General features: G+C 50.2%; 1 protein-coding gene across 1 annotated transcript in view; it reads left to right on the top strand.

Moving 5' to 3' along the window:
- CALN1 (calneuron 1) overlaps positions 1 to 21894 on the top strand; it is a 484125-nt gene extending 462231 nt beyond the window's left edge. The window contains exons 5-6 of the mRNA XM_047838694.1: positions 7616 to 7772; positions 21590 to 21894. Coding sequence (XP_047694650.1) covers positions 7616 to 7772; positions 21590 to 21717 — 285 coding nt within the window. The 3' untranslated portion in view covers positions 21718 to 21894. The remainder of the gene's footprint in view (positions 1 to 7615; positions 7773 to 21589) is intronic.
- Positions 21895 to 26196: the final 4302 nt, after the last annotated feature.

The raw sequence follows: 26196 nt of genomic DNA, 5'->3' as shown, positions 1-26196 counted from the left end.
CTTCCTTGTGTTGGGGCGAGGAGGCCCAGCGCTGGCTTGGTGTTTGGGAATCGACTCACTGGATGCTTCTGGTGGAGAGGAGCATGTACAAGGACACAACAGTTATCTAAGCTTTGGTGTGCTGATGTGGCACCTTGGGCAGGAACGGCTCCCTCCTGGGCCTGGGAAGTTATGTGAAGACCGCCATGCTTTCTAAAGCTGTTGCTTTAATAGTCTCTTGTCTGGTCCTCTTGCCCCTTGTCCACGGAGGAGAATTTTTCTCAAGCCCAAACCTGAGGAAGTAATTTCTCCAGTGAAAATCTTTGAATGGCACCCCATTCTACCCAAAACATAAAAGCCAACCTCCATTCCTTAAAACATTAAACCTAGAATTACCATATGATTCAGCACTTTCGCTTCTGGGTGGCATATACCCAAGAAAACTGAGAGCAGGGGCAAGATTAGATATTTGCAGGCCCACAGCAGCGTGGATAAACCCAAGTGAAATTAGGTAGCCATAAAAGGACAAGACTGTATGATTCTACTTCTATGAGGTATTAGACTCCTGTTAGACTTTTTCTTTTCTTTCTTTTTTCTTCCGTCCTTCCTTTCGTCCTTCCTTCCTTTCTTTCTTTCTCTCTCTCTCTCTCTGTTTCTTTCTTTCTCTCTCTCTCTTTCTTTCTTTCTTTCGAGAGGGAGAGCACAGGCAGGGGAGGGACAGAGAGAGCAGGAGAGAGAGAATGTTAAGCAGGCTCCACACTCAGCACAGAGCCCAACATGGGGCTTGATCCCACGACCCTGAGATCATGACCTGAGCCAAAATCAAGAGTTGGATGCTCAACTGACTGTTGAGCCCCGCATGTTAGACTCTCTACGGAAAGTAGAATGGTGGGTCCCAGGGGCGGGGAGGGGAGGGGGGTGGAGCAGAGAGGGGCAATGGAGAGATGGCATTTCATGACATGGGGTTCCAGCTGAGGAACATGGGAAAAGTTCTGGAGATGGCTGGTGGTAATGACTACACAATGATGGGAATGTACTTCATGTCACAGAATTGTATACTTGAAAATGGATGAAATGGTAAATTTGTGCTTATGTATATTTTACCACAATAAGAACAAAAAAGTGAAAACAAACAAAAAGCAACCAAGTCCCTCACTGGAGCACACAAGACCTTCACTGATTAGCACCCTCCCCACGGCTCTCCCTGCATCCTCCACCACTGTCTCCTGCTCCCAGACCCCAGAAGACCTCAACCTATGGCCATTCAAGGGCTATGTCAGCTTTCACACCCTAGGTCTTGGTAGAGCCGTGACGCGTGGCCAACATGGCTTCCCTTTGCCTGTCTCCCATGCCCACTCACCCAGCAAACGTCTGTAGGTCTCCGGTTGCAGCCCCGTCCTCCAGAAAGCCCTCTAGAACCCACTGCCTTTCCCAGGGGTTCCTAAGCCATCCTGTGCTTCCCCTGGTGTGGCTAACAACACACTGGATTAAAATTACTTATTGGCTTGTCTTTTGAGAGCAAGATTCATGTCCTGTTCACCTTTGCATCTCCATCAGAGTCTGGCATCGAGTCAGCCTCAATAACTATTTGTTGGATTAGGAAATCAATCTTTCTGCACTAAGGAATGGCCTCATTTAAGAAATATTAGGACTTGGAGATATAACTCCCTTCACAGACTTTAATGTGTTACTTACGGTCTTTGACAAATCAAGTAGTCCCCAGAAAATAAGGTTATAGGAGATAGCAGATTAGAATTGTAAGGCTACGTAATAGAATTAATGGAGATAAATATGATTGTGCAATTGACCCTGCAGAGATATCATAATAGAAAACTCCTTATGTTTCTGAAAAAGAACAGATGTACCGGCTGCATTCTTTAGCCATGATCTAGTAAAACCAGAATGAAACAACAAAAACCAAACCCAGGAGAAAGAAACACAAGTAGGATTGTAAATAAACAATGGGACGTAATCGGGGCGCCTGGGTGGTGCAGTCGGTTGAGCGTCCGACTTCAGCCAGGTCACGATCTCGTGGTCCGTGAGTTCGAGCCCCGCGTCAGGCTCTGGGCTGATGGCTCAGAGCCTGGAGCCTGCTTCCAATTCTGTGTCTCCCTCTCTCTCTGCCCCTCCCCCATTCATGCTCTCTCTCTGTCCCAAAAATAAATAAACGTTGAAAAAAAAATTAAAAAAAAAAAAAAACAATGGGACGTAAGAAGTCCTGAGAGGGGCACCCTGGTGGCCCAGTTGGTTAGGCATCTGACTTCGGCTCGGGTCATGATTTCATCGTTCGTGGGTTCGAGCCCCGCGTCGGGTTCTGTGCCGAAAGCCCGGAGCCTGCTTCGGGTTCTGTGTCTCCCTCTCTCTCTCTGCCCCTCCCCTGCTCGTGCTCTGTTTCGCTGTCTCTCAAAAAGAAATAAATGTTTTAAAAATTTTCTTAAAAAGTACTGAGAGAAACTTAAAACTGCGGCACTATTGAGTATAGTTGCCTGCTGATCTTTTGGCCGGTTTTCTGGAAAAAAAAAAAAAAGCACATCATTCCAAAATTGACTCAAGTAAAATTAAAAAGCTCAGGGACTGATGATCTTGGAAGGAATCCTTGTTGGCATCATGTTTGACAGTGATGCCTTTCAAACTTGCAAAAGAGATCTATTCTGACAACATAGGAAACTTGGAATCCTACTTAATTAATTTTGTTTAAATATTAGTATCCTATTATTAAAAGATGACCCAGATAGGTGAATGAAAGGAAAATAGAGATTTCTGGAATCTGCATCTTGCCTTGACTTTGTCCGACTCTGGCTGATTCTTTTCACCTAATTTCTGATTTTCAGCAGAGTCTCAGCTGGATTTCTCCGGCTCCTCCGGTCCTTCCTCCGGCCTTCCAGGAAATTCTTACTCATTTTCTCAGAGTCTCTTTGATTTTGTCACTCTCAGTCTCTGATCGCGGCACGGTGGATGGCGTGCCCAAATTTTCTCATCTGTGACGTCCATCACCCTGCTCCTGCATCTCGCCAACCTTCTGGGAGCACCCAGACTAGCAACCACATGCTCCCCTATCAAATCTAAAGGACACTTTAGACCGCGAGTCAACCCTAGGTGCGTCTCATAATTCACTCCATAGTCACTAAACTGTGATGCAGCAAACAAATCCACTTTACACAGCCACCTCAGTTGTTCTTACTTATATAAACGGCTTTGAACTTGAGTCATTTCGATTTCCGGCAAACTTGAGTCATTTCGATTCAGATCATTTAGATTTAAATCATTTCGATTTCCGGCAAATTTCAAACCCCCTTTCATTTGTTAGAAGAAAGGCATATTTCAAGCAAGGTAATGACTGCTTTACCAAGAGAGCCGGGAAAGAAAAAGGTCGAGAACTTTCTTTCACCGTGATCCACATTAAATTAAATCATTTCTGTATGCATTCTTGGGTGAGTTATACTGCAGAGACCCCAATGTCTTAGTGGCCAACATAAGGGTTTATTTCTCTCAAATCGCATGCCCTTTGTGGGTTAGCTGCACATCGTATTCATTCCAGGAGCCACGGTGCAGGAGCAGCCCCTACTTGGTACAAGTGTTTTTGTGACAAGGAAAAAAGAAATAGCAGAACACAAGACGGCTTTGAGACTTCTCTTTGGACACCCATCACTTTCATATATGGCTTTCACTGGCATTTAACTGGCCCACGCCTGACATCAATGGGCCAATGGGCAGGGAGATAGGATCCTCTCACAGGGAGGGGGAAAAATCATTAGAAACAATAAAACCTGTTACAGCCCACACCCTTGCTCACAAATACTCATTTTCCTCCCTTTAGCCACAAAATAGACTCATCCCTACCCAAGAGAAACACTCAAAAATCCCATCCAATTACAATACATAAGACTCAAGATCTAGGGACAGCTGGGTGGCTCAGTTGGTTAAGCGTTCGACTCTGGATTTCGGCTCAAGTCACGATCTGAAAGTTTGTGGGATCAAGCCCCACATCAGTCTCTGCACTGACAGTGTGGAGTCTGCTTGGGATTCTCTCTCCCTCTCCCTCTCTCTCTGCCCGTCTCTGTCTCTCAATAAATAAAATAAATGAACAAAAAGACTCAATATCTAGACCCTGATGATATACACTAAATCTGGGTATGGTTCCTCCTGATCTGGAGACATATGGATTAAAAAAACAAATCCCTCTCCCCTCGCCCCCAACACACTCAACATATAAGGGTGGAACAGACTCGGATTAACCACCCAAAACAATCCCATCCAGAAAGAAAGAAGAAAACAGTGGAAGACACATAGCAGTCAAAAGCTTAGAGCAATTCTAAAATCTTGCCGTACAGACTTTGGGGTGAGGAATATTCCTTGATTAGATCCTGGTTCTGCTTCCTGAAAACTGCTCTTGATTTCACTGAATGATGTCAAGAATGATTCCCAGCTTCACCATCTGGGAGACCTTCTGCCTTTTTCCACTAGTCTCCTTCCCTCCTGATGAGGGCCTTGGAATACACCTTGCTTTGGGGCCTGTGTCACTTATTCTCCTAATGGCTTGTGCCCATAAAAGGTTGGGAGCCCAAAGATCATTTTAGGTTTTGAGTAGTGATAGAGCCTTTTAATCCCATGCTGTTGGTTCTTGCCCAGAAGAGCTCTCTCAAAAAATTCGTCTTTTTTTTTTTTTAAATCTTGATTTCAATTGTATTTTGCTAATAGCCACATCCACAATTATTTTGAGACATAACTCTCTCTAAACCTAATAACCAATTTCCTTGGAGAGTCACTTAGCATTTCCAGAGGTTTTAATAAGGACCACTCTGATTTGTTTTGTAATTTATAACATTTCTCAATTTTATCTCTTCTTGGTTGAAGATGAAAAACAATTGCTTCTCTCCATTCCGCAAGACCAGGAATTTCTGAGTGGTCTCCGTTCCTGGCCTGTTCTTTCCTGAGCTCATCTCTCTCTCCTGTTTTGTTTTGTTTTGTTTTTCCTTTTTTAAAAAAACTAAGATATAATTGACATATAACATTACATTGGCTTCCTGTGTGTATGATAATGATGGGATATGTGTATATATTGCAAAATAATCACCACAATCATCTTTTTAAGTGTATTTCTTTATTTTGAGAGAGAGAGAATGATTATGAGCAGGGGAGGGGCGGGGGGGGGGAGCAAGAGAGAGAGAGAGAGAGAGAGAGAGAGAAAATCTCAAGCAGGCTCTGTGCTGTCAGCACGGAGCCTGCTGCAGGGCTCGAACTCACAAACCGTGAGATCATGACTGGAGCCAACATCCTGAGCCGGATACTTAACCGACGGAGCCACCTGGGCGCCCCCACAATAAATTTAATTGACATCCCTCCTCACACGTAATTGCACACTCTTTCCCTTGTAATGAGAACTTTTAAGATCTACTCTCTTAGTTTCAAATATGCAGTACAGTGTTATTAACTACAGTCACCATGCTGTATGTTAGACCCACAGAATTTATTTATTTCATCACTGAATGCATGTACCTTTTGATTCCCTTCCCTCATTCACCTACCGCCCACCCACCAAATCGGGCAATCGGCAATCTGTTCTCTGTATCTTTGAGCTCAGGGTTGTTATGTTTGTTTGGGTTTTTTTTTTAAGATTCCATACATATGTGAAATCATATGATTTTTGTCTTCCTCTCTGACTTATTTCACTCTGAGCTCACCTCTTTCTTTTTTCGCATTTCTTAATTTAAATTCAATTTAGTTAACATAGAGTGTAATAATGATTGCAGGAATAGAATTCAGTGATTCATCACTTACATATGACACCCCGTGCTCATCCCGCCAAGTGCTCTCCTTAATGCCCATCACCCATGTAGCCCGTCCCCCCACCCAACACCCCACCGGCAACCCTCAGTTTGTTCTCTGTATTTAAGAGTCTCTTACGGTTTGTGTCCCTCTCTGTTTTTATCTTGTTTTTCCTTGCCTTCCCCTGGGTTCACCTGTTCTGTTTCTTAAATGCCACATATGAGTGAACTCTTATATTTGTCTTTCTCTGCTGACTTCTTTTGCTTAACACAATACACTCTAGTTCTATCCACATTGTTGCAAATGGTAAGACTTCATTCCTTTTGATCACCGGATAATATTCCATTGTCTATACCTACCACATCTTCTTTATCCATTCATCAGTAGATGGACATTTGGGCTCTTTCCTTCCTTTTTGGCTGTTGTTGATAGTGCTGCTGTGAACACGGGGGTGCGCGTGTGCTTCGAATCAGCATTCTGTTCCCCCTTGGGTAAATACCCAGCAGTGCAATTGCTGGGTCGTAGGGTGGTTCTATTTTTAATATTTTGAGGAGCCTCCATACTGTTTTCCAGAGGGGCTGCACCAGTTTGCCTTCCCGCCAGCACCCGGGATCCCCCAAAGGGATCCTCTTTCTCCGCGTCCTCGCCGGCACCTGTCGTTGCCTGAGTTGCTAATGTTAGGAGCCCACCTCTTTCTGGTTTCACCCTGTCCGTTACCACCAGTTGCGACCATGCTGTTCCCCAGACTGATCACCTAAGGCCACAAACTCCTCCCACATATACCTGTCCTGCAGATCATCACAGGCAATGCCGCAACCGAGTGTCATGCTTCTGCATCACATCCGTGGGTCTTTATCTTTCCAGCCTCCGATCACGTGTTTCTCATTTCCCACCCCTTGGCCCTGGAACATGGTGTTTTCGAATGTGTGTTACGGTAGCCTCTGACCTCTGTGCGCGGTTGTATTTTTTTTCATGGAAATTTTTTGTATCATTTTTTAAATATGTTTTGTATGATTTGTATAATCTCGGTATCATTGACTTAAGCCCAGTTAGCAAACAAGCCTGAAATGCCTACGGCTGATAACAATGAAGGGCGTTTTGTACTCGTCTTCCTTTTCCTTAGTGGGGTATCTGCAGATCCTCCCCACCTTATCCTTGTTCTGGGGCCCAGACGGAAGGAACAGCCCCCACATGGGGCATGCCATTCTCATGGCAGAGGAGAAAGAGCACACGATGTGGCCTTTGGAGCTTTTAATTGGATGCGGCGGATGTGCCTCCTGCTCACATTTCATTGGCCAAGGAAGTGACAGGACCACACCCGGTAGAAATGGAGTAGGAGAGTATAAGACTCTCCCGAGGACACGAAGGGGGATGCCACACCTCCCTTTAGCTTTCCTTCCTCATGAACACGGCTTTGAACTTGGATGTTATCTTGTTAGAACATGATGCGTATCTAAAGCAAGACGGGAACGGCCAGCTTCTCAGGAGATACAGAATATCTTTAGAGATGTGTGCGTTATCTGAGGTGTGACACAACTTCCAAGTCCGTGAGGTGTGCATGGCGTGCGGAGGTGACGGCAGATGGCCGGGTGAGTGGGAGGCCAACTAGCAGGTGGCATTTTTTTTTTTCCTCCGGGAGTCTCAACCGAGGGGGATATGTTGCGCTCACTGTATCCCCAGTAAGTGCCTGCAAGTTCACGAGCATGCTTGGAGCAGAACACGATGGAAAAGTTGCTCATCTGATATCCTGGAAAGCTGAGCCGAGCTTCCACACGGGAGCTTTGGGCTGTCGGGGCTTGGCAGCCATGCCCCAGGCTGAGTTCTCAGCCCCATGCGCCCAAGACCTGCTCATCCCTCTTTATCCCCACAGTTCGACATGCAGAGGATAACTCTGGAGGAGCTGAAGCACATCCTCTACCACGCCTTCCGGGACCACTTGACAATGAAGGACATCGAGAACATCATCATCAACGAGGAGGAGAGCCTGCAGGAGACCTCGGAGAACTGCCAGACAGAGTTCGAAGGAGGTAGGTACCCCCGATTCCGCCTCCTACCTGGTCTGGGACCGGCCAACACCTTCACATCCTCGCTATGAAGAGTGAATTTACAGTCGGGGCTGGAGGGCCTTGTCCTGAAGCCGAGAATCCAGGGCTGAGGTCACAAGATCCTTTCCGCAAAGATGCAATAGATTCTTTTTTTCTTTTCTTTTCTTTTCTCTTCTCTTCTCTTCTTTTCTTTCTTTTCTTTCCTTTCCTTTTCTTTTTCCATTTTCCCCCCAAACCCTGCCTTTTTGCAGGACCTCTAGGGACCCTGTCTTTCCGCCAGTGGTTCTCTCAGGTCTGTGATTAGATGGGCAGCTTTGTGGTACTTTGCCGTTACTCACCGGGGGGCTGCGTGGAGTGGTACAAACTCCAGCGCCCAACTCGGGTCAAGTCCAGTGGCTAAGTGCGCGACCTTGGCCACCAGGTGTGCCTTCTCTGAGGGTGTACCCTGACCTATAAACATCAGGATAATTACACCTACTTCGCAGGACCCTTAGGAAAGGATTGCCTCTGTGCTCTGCTCCCTGAAGGCACTGGTCAGAAACAGCCCCATTCACAAAAATACTCTCCCGAATTTAACCCTGTACTTACAGAAGAAAGAAGCTTTTCCTGGGGCCAAAATATAGACCCACGAGAGGCCATTTTTCTTGGGCTCGTGAAAGAAAAGGTAAGAAAAACAAAACAAAACAAAACCAGCCTACCTGATCCCCTAATCAGTAGAAAGTTCCAGGGAAGCTAAATAATTCAATCCCTCTTTCCAACTTTGAAAATCAGAACTGCTTTAACAACCCTGATGAATAGAAAAAAGAGATTTTTTTAATGACATTAAAACAGGATATCAAGCCTGTTTAACTTGTTCAGGGCTGGGATCTCTTAAAGAGGTCTAGCCACTCTTTTCTATTCTTTTTCCCGAACACTTACACAAATCGGGGCACACCGTTGGGAAGCTGTCACATAGCCACCAGGATGGCATTCGCCCTGCCTGGTCTCGGAGCCGCCACGTTAGAGCCGGCCGAGCGGGGAGTCTACGCAGAACGCAGTTAGTCCAGGGGGCCACAGTGGTTCATTCGGACCTGGGCCCCCAGGGGTCCTGTCCGGGCATCGTGTGCAGGATTAAAGGCCATGACAGGAAGAGACGCTTCTACTCCGAGGTGATAAGTGCGATTAACTCAAGCCAGGGAGACGGGGAGTGGTGGATAGGGAGGGATTGGGGTAAACTTGAGAGCTGTGCCCCCTTCTGTAGGCATTCAAAAAATCTTTCAGAAACGCTGTGTGTGGCAAACAAAACCCAGTTGTGGTGCAGAAGCTGCCCCGGTCGGCCTGCATGTGACACGTGGGCTGGAGCATCAGTGGCTGTATTTGGAGTTGGAGCCAGCAGGGTGGTCACAGGCAAAGCCACATGTGCAGCAGGACAGGCAGGGGGATCGGGAGGGTGAGTAGGGGCGGGGCAGGCAGAGATGGGAGGAACAGCTGAGAAAACAGCAGGCCTGGCCTCCCCCATCCATCTCGACCCAGCTCTTTCCACCCTGATGACAGACTGTGTGTTCCAACAATGGAAGCATCGGGGGCTCCAGCCCCCCACTGTCAGCAAATGCTCTGGAGATGGGAGAGGGGAGCATTTCTGGACATCTTGTTTTCCACAAGAGCCTTCGTTTGTGGATCGGTGTTTTGTTCAGAGAAATGTCACAAGTCTTAGCAATTTGGGAAAGGTCAGACTGCACTGGGAAGGAATCTGAACCCTAAGCAATGTCTTTTTATTATTCAAAAGCTCATATATTGATAAACTGAGGGAGAAAGGGGTTCCCAAATCGAAGTCTTCTGAGTCCGCTCTAATTGATTCGTACGTATAACATGGGCAACAGCTACCAACCGTGGGGTTTATTGATACGTTCCAGTTGCTGTGCTGAATGCTTTAAACTTTGTGGCCTTCTTGAATAGGAGAAACATTGCTTTGTAATTAGCACATTGCTTTTTTGAATGCCCTCTGCAACGTGGATTACATAAGCCGTTTTGCTTGTTTTCACATCAGAGGGTTTTTTTGTTTTGCGTTTGTTTTAATATTATGTCAGTGCCGTTTGGCCTGAAATGTGAGCTCCTTGGTTTGTGTTCAACTGAGCTCCCCGCTGGTGCCCTAGGGCTGGAAGAGTCCATTTGAGGCCCTGTGGCCGACCTTGACCTCCTCCCTACCCTCCCAGGGAGCTCTTCCCTCCTGCTCTTGTTAAAATTTTGCTGCAGCAAAAAACGAATCAAACCAAACAACTTGGCTGCAGCAGGTATATACCCACGCCGATCAGCTCAACCTGGAAAGCCGGGAGATCCAAGGGGACTGGGAATCTTGCCTTACTTTGTGTCAGAGGAAGGAACCAATGAAGAAACAAAAAAGAAACCTGAAAGTGCAGGTCTTTGCCCCGTCTCTGAGCAAGGAAGGATGAGCTGGTCAATGAAACTGATGTGCGGCAGAATGGAAATTTGTTTCTTTTAATTTTTTTAATGCTTATTTATTTTTGAGAGAGAGAGGGGGAGAGCACGAGTAGGGGAGGGGCAGAGAGAGAGGGAGACACAGAATCGGAAGCAGGCTCCAGGCTCTGAGCTGTCAGCACAGAGCCCGGCGCGGGGCGCGAGCCCCCGAAATGCAAGATTATGACCTGAGCTAAAGTGGGATGCTCGACCGACTGAGCCACCCGGGCGCCCTGGTAGAATGGAATTTAGAGGCGCACATCAAATAACTCTGAGCTCAGCACATTGGGGGTCAAGACTGAGATTCTGGAGCGTAGCAGAGGTTTGCGAATGCTGATGTGCACGACCTGACGTGGAGCCTGTTAGAGCCGAACAGGAGGCCTTCCTCAGGCCCTAGCGTCATGTTATACCGGTGATGACCCTTTTCGCTTTTACAAATCTTGGGTCTGAGACTTGTACAGACCTGTTCAGGTTCTGTCCATTAAGTCAGGAAATCTCGATCATTCCTTCCACGTGAATGGATGTGGGGGGGATGTGGCCCCCTTTGGTGGGAGAGGTTTATGTTTTTCTTTTTCTCCTTTTAGTTTTCCCTTTGGCTTGATTTTGTTGTCTTTACCCGTTTGGTTCTTAGGCCAACGCAAACCACAGCTACACGCGCACGCACAGACACATCCACACGGCCCCTCACGCGTTCTAATCTGCCTTACCTTTACGGAAGATAGGGCTCTGTGATCATAAGGAGGCAGGAATGTTTCCATCTTCTCCCAGGGGAAGGACAAGAGGACTAGGATGAGATTCCAAGGTACACAGAAGGACAGCTTTCTTGACTTGTCTTCAGGAAACCCTTGAGTTGGGGGTTCATGTCGTGTGTAGAACCCATTTTCCTGGAGCACCAAAAGAAGTCATCTACAGAAGCCCTTATTAAGGCCGCCGGGAAGAGACCAGAAGAATCTAACTCAAGGGTTCTGAAGTGGACCTTTCCTTTATTCACACCTGGCTTCCAGATGAGAAATTATTCAGATTGAGTCAAACACCGGACCAAGTGTCACCCACCGTGCTGGGTGCTTTGGGCATGAGGTCATTGAATCGCACTGAATTCAGGGGCTTTCCGGCAAAACCCGTCAGCTGGCAGTCTACCCAGCCCCCGGTCCAAAGAGAATCCTCAACTCAAAGTATGCCTTTCAGGTGTTCCCAACGCCCCAGATCTTTTTGAATTCCCTCATTAAGATCAATTATGTTCAATGTTCTGAGCTGTCAGTTTTCAATATGTGTGTTCTAACTATTTGGAAAAATAAATAGGTCAGCATTCACCGAAATGGGCTAGTTACCGGACTATGTGCCTACCCGCAATGCCCACTCACCATCCGGGCTACATGAGAGGTTTAAGACGTTTTGCTTCCGTGTGATTCCTTTGTAATCACCAGACATTTTGCTTTTGGAGAACAGAAGCCCAGTGACGCTGAGAGACAAATTCTTGTCTCACTATTTGGGTCCAGTTGCTGACACATGTGGAATCGAGTGGTCTTGTGGTTGACCTTGTGGTCATCTAGTTGCCTGTCACCGGATCCTTATTAAGGGTTCACCTAACAAATTATATTATATATATTAAGTTTGATTTACCGCTTCTAATGAGTTTACTGCTTCCTCCATATTGATACAGTCCAAGAGGAAAGGGACGGGAGGGAACTGCCTGGTGTGGCAGCCAGGGGCGGTCACCTGTTAACACGAGCAACTCACCTGTCAGCGTGTCCTGGGAGAGAAGTTCTGTGGCCCCTCTGGTACAGATGAGGAAACCGAGGCTCAGCAGACCGGTGTCGCTCGTCCAAGGTCAAATACCAGGGAAGGGTGTGAACCCGGGGCTATCTGACAAGGCCCTGCCCCTTCATTTGTTCCTCTGGCTCCCTTTAGCCAGACATAGGCGTCTCAGGCCCCCTTACGGAATGGCACTTCATCGTCACTCGTTTTTCATGTCATCGCCAGGAAAGTCATATTATATTTGGAAGTTGAGTAGAAGGCGCGGCAAGACTGTGTGTGAGCCCTTTCAAGACACATCCCCCAAATGTTGTCCCTAAATGGAATACCAGCTGTCAGATTTTTCTAGACATTCTGACAACACGCGCGGCAGAAGGAAGTAAAGCGAAATCATCAACGGGGGGGGGGGGGGGGAATCGTTTCTGTGAAAGGCATATGGCAGAGCTGTTCTGCGCCATCCAGTGCCTCGGGATGATGGACGAGAGAAATAAATGTCAAAGGAGGGGACGTGGGCCGGGTAGCCCCCTAGCTCCCAAAGCATCACTGCGCAGACATGCGGGTTACGTGCCCACCCCTGGCTGGACTAGATATGTGACCCTGCGTAAGTTCTCCAGAAACTCTCAGCCTTCTCTTCTTCACCTCTGCAATGCAAAGATTGGACAATGACGGTCACATCCAGCTTCAACAATTTCTGGCTCAGCGGAAGGTCAGAAAGAATTTGCAACCAAATCTAAGGTCTCCAGGCCAGCCGTCCCTGCTGAAGCTGCAGAATTCCTATTGGGATGTCAAATGCACACCCAGATGGGGAGCCTTGTCCCATCACCTGGCCGTGCACGTTGGGTATTTCAGGCCCGTCCGAATGAAAAGGGCATAACACGTCTCCTGCACCATCTGCTCTCAGTTTGCCTGGTGCCATGAATTTCCTTAAATAAAACCTGTTCTCTGTGGGTGGAGGTTAAGGTGGAGCGGAGGGTCCGTGGCAGGTGGTGAGACAGGACACAGTTTTCAGAGAGATTTGGGACTTCAGACAGAAAGGGATTTTTTTCTTCTATCTGGGAATCCTTCACAGCAGTCCGGCAGGAAAGTTTTCTGGAGCCACGAGTGAGGAGTGATGAGATTCCGAGACACGAGGTAGACAGCTGGAGGACTGGTTTTGATTAGTACGCCTGGTCGTTGAGGACTCCAACTCTGCACTCTGGACAGGCCTGGCTGAAAATCCTGCTTTGTCCTGTCTGAGGTCACTTGCCTGAGACACTTACATACACAGTAAGAGCCTAATGTTCTTCATCCGTGAAATGGGAATCACACAATGACTGCCTCGTGTGGCTGGGACATGAGGTGACACGTGAGATGACTTTGTATAAGGCTGAACACAGGAGTGAGCACTCGAAACAGACAACGAAACAGAACTAGCTCATCCCTAGCCCCAGGTCTGTTCTCCTGATTTGATTTTTTTTTTTCCCGGAGACGTCGTGCGTCCCCACTGCTAGAATGCCACATCGTCTTTGAAGGATGGCACGGGGACCAAATGTGCAGGGTTTGAACATTCTTCTTGACACCTTCACTCCTAAAGTCAAGTCGATGCCAACATCGGAGGTGCTAAAAGTACCAGTCAGGACTCTTGGTTTTAAGTAGCAGCAACTCAACCCAGACGCCCTTAAACTAAAAAATATTGGCAAAGGGATGAACTTTGGCTGACCTGGATCGAAAGAGCTCAAGCGACATTCCCTCGTCCTCCCAACCCCCAGTCTTTCACTGTCTCCTTCCCAGTCTCTGTCCTTCTTTCCTCTCCATTGGCTTCGTTCTTGGGCAGGCTGTCTCTCCCCGAAGTGACAGGATTCTCTCCCTGAAGATTCACCTCCATTCCAAGAAGGGGCTCCCATCAATCCTGCTTGGCCCGTATGCCTAACCCTGAACCCAGCCAAGAGCTTGGCACACTCTACTTGGCCAGTCTGGTTTGCTGCAGGGGGAAGGTGGAGCCCTGGACCAAGAGTTCAATCAGTCTGAAGACTGAGCTACAAATCCCCAAACCAAAAGACGAATTACGTTCCCAGAAGAGGAAGGTCTGTCGGAAAGGCCAGAACAACACCTGGCCACCTCACCAAGGGTCCACGGCGGAACCCTCCAAGCAAGACCTGGCCGTCCAATGGCTAGAAACCTGAGACGATTTTATGGTAGAGAAGGAGCCAGAAGGAGGGGTGGCCCTTCTTCCCCTTAACAGGTATCATAAAACATGGCAGTCTCACTGCTATTCGGCCACATCATCTATCTCTGTCTGCAGGTCTTGCCTGGGGTACCTGAGCATTCTTGGTCTCGCTGATGTATAGAAAATTCACTTTCAGGGGCACCCGGGTGGCTCAGTCGGTTGAGCGTCCGACTTCGGCTCAGGTCATGATCTCGTAGGTCGTGAGTTCGTGTCCTGTGTCGGGCTCTGTGCTGACAGCTCGGAGCCTGGAGCCCGCTTCGGATTCCGGGTCTCCCTCTCTCTCTGCCCCTCTCCCGCTCGTGCTCGCTCCCTCGCTCTCTCGGTCTCTCAAGAGTAACTAAAAATATTTTTTAAAAATGACAAAAAAAAAAAAGAATATTCACTTTCAGGAGCTCTTAATTAGTTCCACTTTAGGCTATGGAAATATTCAGTTTCATAAAATCATAAAATGTGAGACCTGGAAGGATCACAGAGCAGTAATAGCTCCCAGACTTGGTAGTTCTGGCTCATTGTGAGAATCACCTAAGATGGGTTTTGTATTGTTTTGTTTTTAAACATTCCTGAGCCCCGAGCTCCCTGCCAGAAATATCACTTACATAGAGGTCTGTGTGGGGGCAATTAATCAGAATTGTTATGATTCTGGTTCGCCTCATTTGGGAGCCAAAGCCTCCAGACACGCAGCCCCATTTCGAAGAGACTGAGCCAGAGGGATTATGAGCCCAATACGTCCAGGGTCACCCAGCCAGTCCGTGGCAAAATCCGTGCAGACTCCAGGAGAAAACTCCCAAGAGTCACTGCCTGTCATTTGCCGAGTGGAGCAGTGTGAATCTGTTTTGTTCTTTGTTTTGTTTTGAATGTTTATTACTTGAGAAAGAGACAGAGAGCAAGCAGGGGAGGGGCAGAGGGAAAGAGAGAGGGAGACACAGAATCCGAAGCAGGCTCCAGGCTCTGAGCTGTCAGCGCAGAGCCCGACGCGGGGCTCGAACCCACAGACCGCGAGATCACGACCTGAGCTCAAGTCGGCCGCCCAACCGACCGAGCCACCTAGGCGCCCCTAAATCTGGTAAAATAACAAAGCAAAACCTGTCTGATGCTTGAGCTCACAAACCCAGGTCCTGCCGTATAGCATCCAGGAGTCTGTAGGTGTTCAGGACTTGCTACCAAGCATTCAAGAAAACTGGAGACCCCACTTCTATGTGCTCCTGTGTCAATTTCCCCCCCATGTTCCTTCTGGGCTCCTATGTCAACCACTCTGCTGGAAAGAGAGCTCGGGCCCCATGGGAAGAGAAACAGGGAAAAGATTGCCAGCAGCATGATACATTCTTGCCATTTTCCATGTTCAGTTGCAAGTTCCTCGAAAAGAGTTACCATATGACCCAGAAATTGGACTCCTACCTGGATCTGGACCCAAGAGCGCTGGAAACACGTCCACACAAAAACTTGTATCAGCATTATGCATAATTGCCCCAAACTGGAAACAACCCAAACGTCCATCAGCTGGTGAGCAGAGAAACAAAAGGTGGCACAAAGAGAAATAAAGGACCAACACATGCTACAGCATGCATGGGCTGGGCCAAGTTAAAGAAGTAAGACGAAAAAGGCTACACGTTGTACATTTGCATGTATCTGCTATGCCGGATGCCCGGACTACGTATCTCCATAGAGACGGAAAGGAGATTAGCGATTGCCAGGGGCTGGGGAGGCAGGCATGAAGGGACGAAGCGTGACTTCTAACGTGTGTGGCGTTTCTTTTTAGGGTGACGAACACATTCTGGAATTGGGTAGTGGGGATTCTTTCCCAACCTGGTGAATGCCACTGAACGGTCCGCGCTAAAAGGCTGAATGTCACAGTATGGGAATGCCATCTCAATTAAAAATAAGCAAGCATTGACAGACCAGTCCATGGGGCGCCTGGGTGGTTCCGTCGGTTAGGCATCCGACTCTTGGTTTCAGCTCAGGTCGTGATCTCACAGTTCGTGGGCTCGAGCCCCACGCCGGGCTTCGCGCTGCTGGTGCGGAGCCTGCTTGGGATTCTCTCTCTCTCTCCCCATCCCTCTCCCTCAAAATAATAAATAAACATTAAAAAAAAAAAAAGAGTCCAATCATTACAAAAATTTAAAGATCAGGCTCTATGAGAGCAAGACATTCAGGAGAAGCCTCCTAGGGAAGAGAGGTTTGGGGTACGCCCAGAAGAAATGAGAGGGAAGGTCAGCGGGCACCCCCAGCAGAGAGAATGGGCGCCAAGCCTTGGACTGCATCGCACAGTCTCTTGTGGGGATGCGTGGGGACCCCTGCTTGCCTGAAACAGAAGCTGCTCGGCAAGGAGGCACAGTGGTCTAGGAGCAGAGGTGGGAAAGGGACAGGAGGTGGTCGGCGGTCCTCCCAGCTGAGCTGAGATGCTGGATGGCACGCGCTTCCCCAGCAAGAAAGCGTTTGCAGAAAGGTTGCGGGAATCCGTGGCGCATACTAAGTGCTGCTTTGGGAAGGTGAGTTTCACTGCAGCCCGGAACGAATTCACGAGGGAAGGGACCACGGCAAAGGTCTGGGAGCACTGCTCGGATGCTCACTCCAGCATGGGAGAAAAATGAGCAGACCTTTCCTCCAGCCCCTCAGGGGATACAAGGACGTCTTGCACTTCTCTGGCAATTCACAGCTGGGTGTGGCTTTCACTTTTTGTATCCGCTCATTCATCTTTGAGATGATGCTCGACATTAGCAGAACAGTTAGCATCACCTCCTTGCACAGAGAGAGAAACTGAGGCTCAGAGAGGTTCAGTCGCTTGCCCCGGGGCTGTTCCTACGCGGTGGTTAAGAGAAGCCCTAACCCGGAGTCACAGGTCATCCTGGGCTGAGCCGGAGTTCTGCTGGGGAAGCAAACCCCAGACACAGAGTAAAACCCCAAACTGTAGCACAGTGCAAATGTGTGAGAGCCGAAGACGGGCCTTGAATTATTATCAACAAACACATTAACCCGGGACCGGCTGTACCGTCAAGCACATCAGGGGTTTGAAGTGGCTTTTCTTTGGATCTTCCTATCGCTGAGTGTCCTGTCGCTAAGCGAAAGGTCAAGAAGGCAGAGTTTGTGCAGAAGTTTTAAACCCGGGTGTTAGAACCAGACCCTGGCCCGAGCCCCACCTGTGCCATTGGCCAAATGAACTTGGACTCCACCTCGTGGAGCTTCAGAGGCTCCCACCTGTCAAGGGACAGTCACACACCCAGCTCTCATGGGGCCAAATGAACTTGGACTCCACCTCATGGAGCTTCAGAGGCTCCCACCTGTCAAGGGACAGTCACACACCCAGCTCTCACGGGGACGGCCACCATGCAGGTCTGTGATGACACGTGTAGAGCACGCTGGCCTACTCAGGCGGGGTTCAGTAAGTGAAGGCAAGTTTTGAAAAGGTTTCCGGGGGCGCCCGGGGGGCTCAGTAGGTTAAGTGTCCGACTTTGGCTCAGGTCCCGATGTCACGGTTCGTGAGTTCAAGCCCCGCATCTGGCTCTCCGCTGTCAGCGTGGAGCCCACTTGGGATTCTCTGTCTCCCTTTCTCGGCCCCCCCCCCCCCACATTTTTCTCCCCCTCCCCCTCTCTCGCAAAAAATAAACATTAAAAAAGTTTTTCAAGGTTTACAAAAGAGAATTGGCACTCCGTGGGCACAAACATACCCTAGTACCTTCATATATCCTCACTCTTCACAACAAGGCAGTTTTTACTACTCCCATTTTATAGATGCTCCCATTTTATAGATAAGGAAACTGAGGCCGGAGGAAGTTTTGCTTGCCCAAGGTCACACAGGCGAGAGGTGGAACAGCTATGATTTAGACTTGGGTCTGGCTCCGAAATCATGACTTTTTTTACTCTGCCACACGATTTATGACAACGTGAGAACTGGATGTCACAGGATTCTCGTGGAGGCACAGAGGCTGAAATGATGACGTTTCAGGGCCACCGAGACGAGCAAGCTGGGAGCGCCACCCTGCTTATAGGACTTTGGTCTAGACTGGGATTTGCATGGCCTCAAGTACACCCTATTAGGTCTCCAGGCCTTTCCTCCTTCCTTATCTCTCCCCTCCTACTGCTTTGAAGGATTTTCAGATCAAAGGTGCAGCCGCGCTCCTGCGGGATAATCCTGTCGCCTGTAACCTTGTTTTCCGAGTGTCCTTCACAAAGAAGGGCTTCAGCCAAAAATTTCTCCCTCAGCGTAATCACACAATTTTTCTCGGCCTTCGCTAGCCCCCAGGAAGGAAAGGTAGATGACTGCCTTCAGAAGCATGTTTATGCTGAGGAACTTCCCAGAATAAATTAGCCAGCCCTCAGAAAATGCCAGATACGCCACTTTCCCATCCTCCTATTCTCAGCCCTGGCTCTTTCCTTCTTAAACGCCACCTCCTTTTTTCCTTACCGAGGGAGGGCTGGCACTTTTTTTCTTTTATATTTGCCCAGTCCTGGGATGGGGGCATCTCGGCACCAAGGAAATCGTCTTTCTCCGGGTAAGAATTTGTAAGATTCTAAGACCCAGACATGATCAGCAAGTTGAGAACGGAACCAAAAATACTTTCAATCACCCAAGGGAAGCAAAAGCCCAGGGGATCCAGGATTAAAGATAACAAGACAGCACCCAAGAGGGGCACCCGGGCGGCTCAGTCGGTTGAGCGTCCGACTTTGGCTCAGGTCACGATCTCATGGTTCGTGAGTTCGAGCCCCGGTTCAGGCTCTGTGCTGCCAGCTCGGAGCCTGGAACCTGCTTCGGATTATGGGTCTCCCTCTCTCTCTGCCCCTCCCCCGCTCCTGCTCTCTCTCCCTCTCTCAAAAATAAATAAAAACATTAAAACAAAAAAAGACAGCACCTAAGAGTGCAGAAGTAATCAACAAGTGTTGGGGGTGGGGGCAGAGCTGCGTCACGGGGCCCTGGGTCTCTGTGACACGTGGCTTGCTGGAGAAACCCTCCTGATGTAATTTACAGAGGCCCCCTGACAAGCCCCCGACACCCCTTCTCTTAGAGAAAGCTCCATTTGTCTTTGGAAACATCCCCGGCTTCCCACTTCTTCCCTGTGATTTCCAGGGATTTCAGAGGAGCCCCCGAATGTCAAGGAGAAGACGTACTTGAAATTGAATGACTTTTAGGTTCTTGAACGGCATGTGGACCCTACCTTGACCTTTTTCTCTCGCCATTCTTCTTTCGTACAGAGAGATTGCAAGCAATATGAAGGGAAATTGCATTATCTTTCCCCCGCGCCCGCACACACACCTCCTCTCTCCATGCCATAATCCGATCCGATCCAAAGAAAAACCACTTTCCCTCAGCTGGAGGTTTGCAAAGGTAGAGTATAACGTCCAGCAGAAGGACCTCTTTTCAAAATGGAAGGTAATCTGAAAATGTTCTGCTGTTCTTCTGGCATTGGGTTTCTTTTTTTTTTTTTTTTTAAGTTTATTTATTTGTTTGGAGAGAGAAGGAGAGAGCGTGAGTAGGTGAGGGGCAGAGAGAGAGAATCCCAAGCAGGCTCCATGCTGTCAGTACAGAAGTGGGGCTCGACCTCGCAACCATGAGATCATGACCTGAGCCAAAATCAAGAGTCAGACACTCAACTGACTGAGCCACCCAGGTGCCCCCTGGCATTGGGTTTCTTAACGTCTGAATCTGAAGAACCATCTTCCCCGATACCCATCACCCTATGTCCCTAACACACACATGCGCGCACGAGCACGCGCACACACACACACACACACACACACACATGCACACACACACACCTGTCAGGTCCCCAGCAACTCAAACTCTATCAAATTTTTTGGCCCCACCTAGTCCTACTGAATCAAAAATTCTGGGGGTGGGGCCTAGCAATTCCCTAATCACCCGAAGAACTTATTCATTCATAAATTCCTGGCCTTCACCCCCAGAGATTTTGATTCAGGAATTCTGCGGTGGGACCCAAGAATTTACATTTACATCGAACTCCCAGATGGTGCTGTTGCCACTGGTCCAGTGAGTAGCTCTGCTGTACACAGCTTCCCAGCTGCCTCCAGGGCACAGATTTCTTTCCTATGCTAAGTGGTAAACTGTGTGCATAGATCACGGATGCACAGACAGACGGGGAGGGGAGGGGGTGGTGCAGACTCAAAGAAGGAAAAAAGTTCTGGTATAGGAAGAAATGCCTGGAAGAGAGATCTGTTCTGCCTCGGCACACTTGACCAAAACTTTACTTTCTGGTGATTTCCATCTGTCTCTGGTCCATATTACTTTCCCAACTGATGCAGACCTACCAATGGTTTCTTAAAGGCCTTATAAAAATGCTGTTGCAAGACATAGCCCACCAAAAGGATGAAAAGAATACAATCCCAGGACCCAAGGGCAGACCCCTGGTGCCCCAGGATGTGGGGGCGGGGACGCCCTGCCTGTGAGAGGTCTGACAGAGCTTTGTGACACTCTCCTGGGTTCCCACCGGTCCTGTCCACACAAACACAGATCACTGGCCCCATTCCTGGAGTTTCTGATTCGGTAGACTGGGCGTGGGGTCCAGCATGAGCAACTGCATTTTCAGTAAGCTCCCAGGGATGGGGGTGCCTGGGCGGCTCAGTCGGTTAAGCGTCCGACTTCGGCTCAGGTCATGATCTCGCGGTTTGTGAGTTCGAGCCCCACGGCGGGCTCTGTGCTGACAGCTCGGAGCCTGGGGCCTGCTTTGGATCTGTGTCTCCCTCTCTCTCTCTGCTCTTCCCCGCTCATGTTCTGTCTCTCTCTCCTTAAAAAATAAATAAACATTTAAAAAAAAATTTTTTTAAAAACCTCCCAGGGATGTGTATGCTGCTTGCCCAGGGACCCCTCCTTAGAACCCCCCCCCTGGCGTGCATAACTCAAGTAATGCCAGAAGTCATTTAGGGTCATCCCGACCAGCAGCCACCCAAGAACAATTCTGGAAGGTAAGTTGCTTCCGGCCCAGCGTGAATACGTAGGGAAGCATCTGAATCTAGCAGCTGCCTCAGAAATGGGAGCCCGGCGTTCTGCAGAAACCGACACAGCTGTGCCCGGACGGTGCCTTTTGCGAAACTCCAAAACGTTACATTTCTCTTCTTGCGCAGAAAGTCACTGGCGCTCTACTGCACCCGGAAGTTTGTACCCTCCTCTGAGCATCACATCTCTCTTGGCTTCTGGTCAAGTTTTGACTGTTTCGCACGGTTTGCCAGAGGACGTGGTGTTCAGTGTCCGAGGATGGTCCGGGGCATGCTTGTCGGTGTGACCCGTCTTCAGCCTCGGAACTGGGCTTGTTGACGAGGAGATGGTCAGCCCGTCTCACTGTGTCATTTCTCTCTTCTCTCTCCCCCCCTCTCCCCACTCCCCCACCCCCACCCCGCGTCTCCTTGCCCTCCCCACCCCCACCCCCACCTCCCACCCCAGTGCATGCGCAGAAACAGAACAGGCAGACCTGCGTCCGCAAGAGCCTCATCTGCGCCTTCGCCATGGCCTTCATCATAAGCGTCATGCTGATCGCGGCCAACCAGATCCTCCGGAGCGGCATGGAGTAGGCCGCCCCCCCACCGGGCTGCGTGCCCAGCTCACCGCGCATGCGCATGCCCAGCGGGCAGACTCTGTTCCTCCGCAAAAGCAGATACGGTTGCAGACCAGGCACGGTCGGGCGAAGACCCCCCAAGGCTGCAGTGCAACAGGTGTTGACCATTCACTTCATCTCCTTGGCAGGGACACCAAAGGGCTGTCTTAAATGCTTTAATGGTTTTGTTTCCTAATGCAATAAAATAGCCAGGAGTTCCCAGTGACTGCTTCAACCACCCCTAGGAACTCTGAAGAGAGACTTCATTTCCATCCCAGGATTCCAGGGGCCACCCAGGCTGGCGGTGTAAGAGAGCCAGGGCGAGGCGTCAGCCCGCGGCCACCTCCGTGCCCCCCGTCCTTTCAACCCCAGGGGTCCGCTGGAGACTCCCCGCTGCGGGAACCCTCAGTCCCAAGAGGCTGGCTGCTGGGTTGCTACGGAAGAGGGGGCTTCCTTCCTCCACCCAGTGGAGCCCCCCACCCCCACCCCCCACCCCAAGGCGTGAGGGGAAAGCCATCGAGCGGGGTGCAGCGCCGCACCCCTTCGCTTCCGTTCTTACTGCCTTTTCTAGAGGACTCTTGTTGGCAGAGTTGGGGAGCTCTCGGTTTCCGTCGGCACTTGGCTTTCTGTTCCTAGAGCCCATCGCGCACCAGCATTTTGGAATCTGCAGAGAGCCTTTCTCCCGGCTTTTGCCACCTGTGCTGCCATTAGTGGGAAAAAAAAAAAAAAAAAAAAAAAGCATTCTCGTGGGCATCCCTGTAACATAGACATGTAGACAGACGTATATACTGGGCTCCTTCGTGTGTGACATCCCCCTTTCCTAATCGCTTACTCCCGGTATAAGCTCGTCCTCCGACATGCGTCCCCGCCTCTTTCGGGTGGGCCAGGTAGTTCGGGGGTGGGGGGTGCGGGGAGGGCCTGGGACCCTCACACCCCACTCGCCCGGAGTCGCGGAGCCCGAACCCGCCTCCGTGCCAGCAGACCTCGGTCAGCGAAGGGCCTCGAGCACCTTATCTTCTCCTCCGTTTCCAACTTGCTTTGTTAGTCCTCCCCCGAGCAAAAGAGAAATACGGTCCACAGTGGAAAGACGGAAACGTACATCACCTCTTGCAGCGGTCAGATTCTGCAACTGACTCGTTTTCCCCCCACCCGGGGAAACAAAGAGACGGGAAGCAGCGCAGCCAGCAGGTAATTCGCTCCTGCCTGCGGAGTACTTCTGCTGGGGGGGAGGGACCCGAAGCCCAGGGTCCCTCTTCAGTGGCATGTCAACCTGTAGTTTCCCGACTTTTCCCAGACGCCGTATCAGCCACCGCTATCGATTCAAGCTTGCACAGTCCGATCGGCCCATAACCTTTCCATGCCGTGTTTTCCTTTGCACTTTTCCAAGCTCAGGTCTTTATTTCTGTAGCAGAATGGTGTCGCGCCCCTTTCTTTCCATTGCATCCTGAAGCTACGTGCTTTTTCCCTCTCCCTTTTCCCCTGTCTTCCAGTATGGAGGTGCCAGAATGTCTCATCTCTAGGTTTTGCGGGGGGGGGGGGTCCCCTGAACCCCTCCCTCAGGGGCCCCTCCCTCTCCGTTTTCTCCCTTTCCGCCTTTTCCAACCTGACTTGTCCTTTTAGGGTCTTTTTCCAGTTCGACTCTGCAAGCACTTCCTGCAGCAGCCTGGGGGGTGGGGTTGGGGGCAGCTGTAGAAACTTCCCCACGGTGGGAGCCCGCAAATATTCCTGATGAGCACAAGTAAAACTAGGGTTTGAGCCATAGTACGGAGCAGGTGTGAGCTCCCGAGAGCCCTGGGGGTTGAGGGTCCTGCTGGGAAAATGCCCAGAGTCTTACGGGGAGTTCCTTCCAGGCCAAGGAAGGCAACAGCCTGCCTCTCCCCCTTGCCCGCTCCACCCTGCCACAATACCCAGTGCACGTCTGCCTCCTCTCTCTCCCCCTGCCCGACTCCCCACGGTCCCTTCAGGATGGGCTTCCAGAAGGAGGACAGGTCCGAGCGCAGAACACTAACACAGAAGATGACTGCATTAGTTTTTGCCCCAAGCTGCTTACCTTCCCGCCCCCCCCCACAACTGGACTTGGATGGGAAGGACCCCCTGAACCTCTAGGCCGTGCCCTCCTGGGGAGCCAGACTAGAGACCCCGGGAGGACTCCCAAAGGCCGCTGCCCCGTGAGAGGGGATCACAACGCTTCTTCAAAGGCTGGCTGTCTGCAAGTTCTGTGCCTCCCCCTGGAGAACCGGGTCCCCGAAGGATGTGCGGCTTAGAAGAGAAATGAGCCGTTGTGCAGGGGCGGAGAGTAAAGAGAGCTCTGGAGAGGCACCAACAGCCTGTTCGAGGCCTCAGCATCCTCTCCCTAAACAGGACCCTTTTCCTCTCCCAGTGACCCGCGAATCCTACCCAGGAGGGATTCGAGGAGCAGGTGTCCCTTGCAGGGAGAGAGGACAAAAAGGAAGCTATAGAACTTTCCTCTGGGGTGGGCTGGAATTGACCTGCCACCATGGTGGCGTCACGCATGGCACCCAGGAGCTGAAGTGTGGGGAGACAGCCCAGAGTTAGGGGCGCTCCTGACCCTTTGGGAGGCGAGAGCTTGTGTCTGCGAGGTGAGCCCTGGATGCTTTGCCTGGACAGTCTTTCAGAGGCGTCGGGATTCTTTGTAAGACTTAAGATGTTGACTTTCTGCAGCCCCACCCCAGGTCCTGTCCATTCCAGAGCTACTTCAGCCCCGTGCCCCCCCACCCCCACCACGCACACACACAGCACTTATGATGCTCATGGTTAAAGCGTGGCTCATTCTTGCTGTAAGAACACGTGCCCCCCAGACCACACAAGGGATGATCGGGGAGGCATTTTGCTAGGGGGACAAGGAAGGGATGCAGACCCTGGTCCCCTTGGCCCCACAAAAAAGCTGTCTCCTATCACTCCAGAAGCAGACAGAGCCCCCAGACAGGACCCAGCATGGGAACTATTAGAAGTGGCTTCCAGAATGTGCGTGGGTCCCACGTGACCAATCCGTAAAAAAAAAGAGGGGGGGGGTGATGTTGCCATGGCAACCCTCGCATTCCACCCTGAGTTTGCCAAGGCACACAAAAATAGGGAACATTTTCTTAAAGAACACCGGGCTCTGTGCACCCATATCCCCCCTGGTGGGGTAAATTACTCTCAAAAAAATCTGGCGGTTTCTCTGCCTTCTCTGGTGTTTTGAAACCATCCTTCCATGTGCTCGGGAGAACAGGAGCCCCCTGAAAGCCTGGTGGTATTCTCCCCACTCCGCCTCCTCCCCCCCCCCCCACCCTTCCCAGGGCCCAGAGCAAGGACCCCTTCATCTGGGCGAAAAGAAATGTCATTTGGAAGGCAAAAAATATTTTAAGCCTCAATCTTTAAAAGCATCTGTTGGCCTGTTGAGACGGCTCTCCCACAAGCCAGAAATGTGAACTGAAGTGAACTGAGGTTTACGTGGGGTCTTAGGCAAGCCCAGAGGCTTCTGAACTTTCTAGGTGTTTTATTTGCAGAGAACAAGACGTGTACCGCGAGGCGTGTCCTTTCTCCATACCTGTCCCCCGTCTCAAGTCGCACATGACGAGTGGTCTGTTGCGGTTAGCCAGAGAACCTAGTGAAAGCTGGCAAGGTCATGCTGAGGGTCATGCCCCTCACCTCCCATGCAGAGAATCGTTAAGTGATGCATCTAAGAACTGGGAGGGGGAAATTTCTCGTTCATTCTAAATGCCTTCTCTAGGCTTCAGTCCAGACTCAGGTTATAAATCAAAGCGAGTTTTGCTCTTAGCTTGTAGCTGGCAGCCTCCCCGGGACCATGACTGAGGAGGGAGGGTGTGATGGCCAAGCACAGGTCCTGGGGTTGGCTGGCCTGGCCACGTGTGTGGCTACATGTCATGAAACCCTGTTTCTGCTGTGCCATTTTCTCTCCATGGTCGCGGTCGCTGCTGAGCTCTGCTCCTCCCAGCTGGAGGTCCCCAACCAGACTGGGTCATTTCACTGCACTGTTTCTCCAAAAGCCCATGGCTGCTCCACGGAGTTGTAGGGAGATCTGAAACCCCACTGCAGGGAACAGTCCCTTTTCCCATAGCGCCACGATGATACAGACAGGCCGAGCTTAGGCTTCCGGACTCGGGCACATACCGGTTGTATTCCCAGGAGGACTACTCTCTGGAGAACGTCTGTCTGCAGTGACCCGAGTTCACAACTTTCCCGTTGGCCTCTTCAGGGATCCTCACGGGGCTAAGAGTCTGGAACCTTAAGCCCTCACCATAGCCGTCTTTCCTCACCTCCTCATTACTCGGCTGTCCCGGAAGGGGTTGGGGGGGAGGGGAAGATCCATCAGAAATAACAAAGTAACATTTTTCAGCAGCTAGGGGTTTCCAGTGGAATTATTTGAACCACTAGCAAAGTGGAGGAGGGGCGGGCTGCCCCTCGTGGACCCTGTCTCCACAGCCATCTAAAT

This window comes from Prionailurus viverrinus, chromosome E3 (genome assembly GCF_022837055.1).
Source record: "Prionailurus viverrinus isolate Anna chromosome E3, UM_Priviv_1.0, whole genome shotgun sequence".
Lineage (NCBI taxonomy): Eukaryota > Metazoa > Chordata > Mammalia > Carnivora > Felidae > Prionailurus > Prionailurus viverrinus.
This window is presented reverse-complemented; position numbering and strand designations above follow the sequence as displayed.